This window comes from Mastomys coucha, unplaced genomic scaffold (genome assembly GCF_008632895.1).
Source record: "Mastomys coucha isolate ucsf_1 unplaced genomic scaffold, UCSF_Mcou_1 pScaffold20, whole genome shotgun sequence".
Lineage (NCBI taxonomy): Eukaryota > Metazoa > Chordata > Mammalia > Rodentia > Muridae > Mastomys > Mastomys coucha.
This window is the reverse complement of record NW_022196903.1, coordinates 19,801,125-19,804,398: the sequence shown is the minus strand read 5'-3', so window position 1 is coordinate 19,804,398 and position 3,274 is coordinate 19,801,125. Positions and strand designations below refer to the sequence as shown.

Genomic DNA, 3,274 nt, shown 5'->3' with positions numbered 1-3,274 from the left:
TACTCTGTAGACCAGGCTGGCCTCAAACTCAGAAATCCGCCTGCCTTTGACTCCTAAGCAATGGAATTAGAGGTGTGCACCACCACAAACTACCCAGCTATGCATTATTTCTTAAGCCCTCGTTTGCATTTACCTTTAATTTTTTCTGTTTTCCATGTTAGGCACATTGGACATGTTGGATGGGATCCAAATACAGGTTTTGATGTAAGTATCTTTTTAAGCTGTATTTCCTATTACTCAAAATACATAGGAATGCTATGGCTTATCCTTGGATTTTTTATTTACAGTTTTTAAATATTATTTATTAAAATTAGAATGTGCTGTATTTGTATGTGCTGCTGAGGTTTGAGTTCATAATAATGTTCTGTCATAGTTGTTAAGTACTTTAAGGGAAAATTTTTGTATTCCTTCATTATGTGCTTTTAATGCAAAGAAAAGAGTTTTGTTAAGTAATGATGTCAGGAGACTATCAAATTTTAGAAAAATAAATACTATCAAATTCTTAGTGTCCAGTTATAGAATAATCCAGTTTCTTTCTAAACTGAGATTATTCTTTGAGGCACTACTATCAAGGCCCCCTGGGACACCACAAAGAGGTCCTTGCCTTCAAATTTATCAAATTGTGTAGGAATTCAGGATTAAAGCAAATCTTATTTAGGACAGGTTGGAATAGATGAACACAAGATCTAGTCTTGAGTGGATTAATAAAAATATGAATAGAATGCCCTCTTTGACAGCATGGAAGAGATGAAAAAAATAGAAAATCTCTCATGTTTATCTTTCATAATAGAAAAGTTAGTGTTAGGATTTAAATTACATAATCATTTTAAAAGTCTATGAGTTTAACTTCAAAAGGACACAGGTAAATTATAAGTTTTGCCATGATTGTTTTGAACACAATTGCCTACTTAGAAGTTGTTTTATCTGTTGTAGCTAAATAATTTGGATCCAGAATTAAAGAATCTTTTTGATATGTGTGGGATCTCTGAGGCCCAGCTTAAAGACAGAGAAACATCAAAAGTTATTTATGACTTTATTGAAAAAACAGGAGGTGTAGAAGCTGTTAAAAATGAACTCCGAAGACAAGGTAACTTTTGATCTATTTTGACTGTTTTTCCTTTTAAATTTTCTAAGATTAGCTTCATGGTGGACAGTTATGCACCCCTCCTTGAGCAGAATCTTTGAATGTATGGATGACAAATTCAGCCCAGTGTCACTACATCTTTCATTATTTTGGTATGACAAAAACCTTGAGATAGACATGGGAAGATGACCTTTACCCAGCACCTGGGAGGAAGAGCAGGCAAATTTCTGTGATTTTGAGGCCAGCCTGGTCTCTCTACATGGAGTTGAAGGGCTACATAGATAACTGCATGGTGAGACATTGTCTTCAAACAAGCAAAAACATGATGTGATTATTAGTATAAAAGTCGCCATGTAATCTCTAATAAAAACATTTTCAGAATATAAATTATATAAAATCTTTCTATTTTGAAATATAGATTTTTATTTTTTATTTTTTAGGCTTTGTTTTGGCTAGAGTATAATACTTTCTCTTGGCTCCAGAGACCACAGTTTACAACCTTGATGTTGGGTAGTTTAAAGATGTTTGTTTTGGGTGCTTCCTAACACTTAGGACAGCCAGGTGCAAGGATGAAAGGTAGCCTTTGGTGGCACAGTCAGCATATCACACCATCTGCATTTGGAACCAAGTTTCTCCTCTTTGTACTGATACTAGGATAGCTGAGCTAAAGTTCCATTTCAAGTGTTCTTGCATCTGACTATCATTTATAAGTGGATATTTAATTTACTCTTGTCTGCTTCTTAACTGCTGGCCCTCATTTGATTGAATGTGTTCTTCCCTTTCATAGTAAGGTTTGAGAGTCTTTAGAGCCAACTGTGGAAGCAAACAACTGATAGGTCACATTGCTGCTGTGTAACCATATCTGGTTCAATAGAAACTCATATTGGGATAATTTATCTTACTAGCAGACAAACTACCCCTGAAATGGTGTAGATTTTAAAACACCTATGAATACATTTGGTCATTTTCCAAGCAGTACAGTCATGACTGCTACCTCCAGGCAAAGGAAGATCTTGAGGCCCTCTCTCTCTCTGCTGCACCCACTGGTGCTCAGGGTTACTTGCCTCTGTGAGTACGTGTGTAATCACACTCAGCATTATTAGACCATCGCATTGCTATCTTATGTCCTTTGTATGTATTTATGAATTGGGGTAGGAGGTGGTTATGCCTAAAAGTGCAGGACTTGCAGAAGGGAGAAGAGGACATTGAATCCCTGAAAACCAGTGTTTCATCAGCCAGTTGTAAGCTGTCCAACATGGGTTAAGAATTGAGCTGAGGTCCTCTGAAGCAGTTCATGCTCTTAGCCAGTGAGCTGGCTCTCTAGCCCAGAGAGATTTTTTTTTTAAGTAAGAACAAAAATAAATTAATGATTTTTTATATAGTTATATAATATATATACTTAATGAGCACATATATAATTAGTATTCAAAGGTATGAGAAACAAATGAAGTTAGTAAAATTTAATTTTAAGTTTTAAAATTAGTAAATCTTTTATCATTTATTTTATAGAATCATGAAATTAGATTTATAAAGACAAGCAAATTTGTGATTTCCATCATATCCCTGTGTGCAGCTCTTAAGTGTTAAGTCCATTAACTTATAACAGTCATTTCTTCAGGTCCACCACAATGGAGCGGTATGTATGTGGAACAGTATTTGGACTACTACTCTGAATTTTGCATGATTTGCTGTGTTGTTTTTTGGAGTAGCTAGAGTTTATATGTCCTGCCTTCAAAAACTAATATTTCGAGTATAAAGGGGTTTTTTGTATGTCTGTATTTTTTTTGGTTTTTGGTTTTCAATGACAGGGTTTCACTATCACTGCATAGCCCTGGCTGTCCTGTAACTCCCTCTGTAGAACAGGTTGGTCTTGAACTCATAGGAGATCTGCCTGCCTCTGCCTTCTGAGTGCTAGAATTAAAGGTGCATGTCTCCATCGCCCCGTGCATAAAGATTAGTGCACAGTAAAAAGAATGTATTTCTCTAAATCAGCATATTGTCTGTAACTTAGATTATTTTACTGAAGTTCTCTGTTGGTAAACACCTCTTGCTCACAGCACTCTGTTGTTTTTACTGGTACTAATTATACTATTTTATAATTGCTTTACACATTTGCTTTTCAGTAACCTGTATATATTGACTAGAATAAAAGAAGATGTGTAAAAGAAATTTTTTTTTTTTTTTTTTTTT

The 3,274-nt window shown here is 35.0% G+C and overlaps 1 protein-coding gene across 2 annotated transcripts in view; it reads left to right on the top strand.

Annotated features, from left to right (window-relative positions):
* The window catches only part of Wasl (WASP like actin nucleation promoting factor), a 54,141-nt gene that overhangs the window by 41,483 nt on the left and 9,384 nt on the right, over positions 1 to 3,274 (top strand). Inside the window, exons 7-9 of one of the 2 annotated variants that reach the window (XM_031381301.1) lie at positions 162 to 204; positions 934 to 1,087; positions 2,703 to 2,720. In XM_031381301.1, coding sequence (XP_031237161.1) covers positions 162 to 204; positions 934 to 1,087; positions 2,703 to 2,720 — 215 coding nt within the window. The remainder of the gene's footprint in view (positions 1 to 161; positions 205 to 933; positions 1,088 to 2,702; positions 2,721 to 3,274) is intronic. The other variant, XM_031381303.1, reaches the window with a different exon arrangement.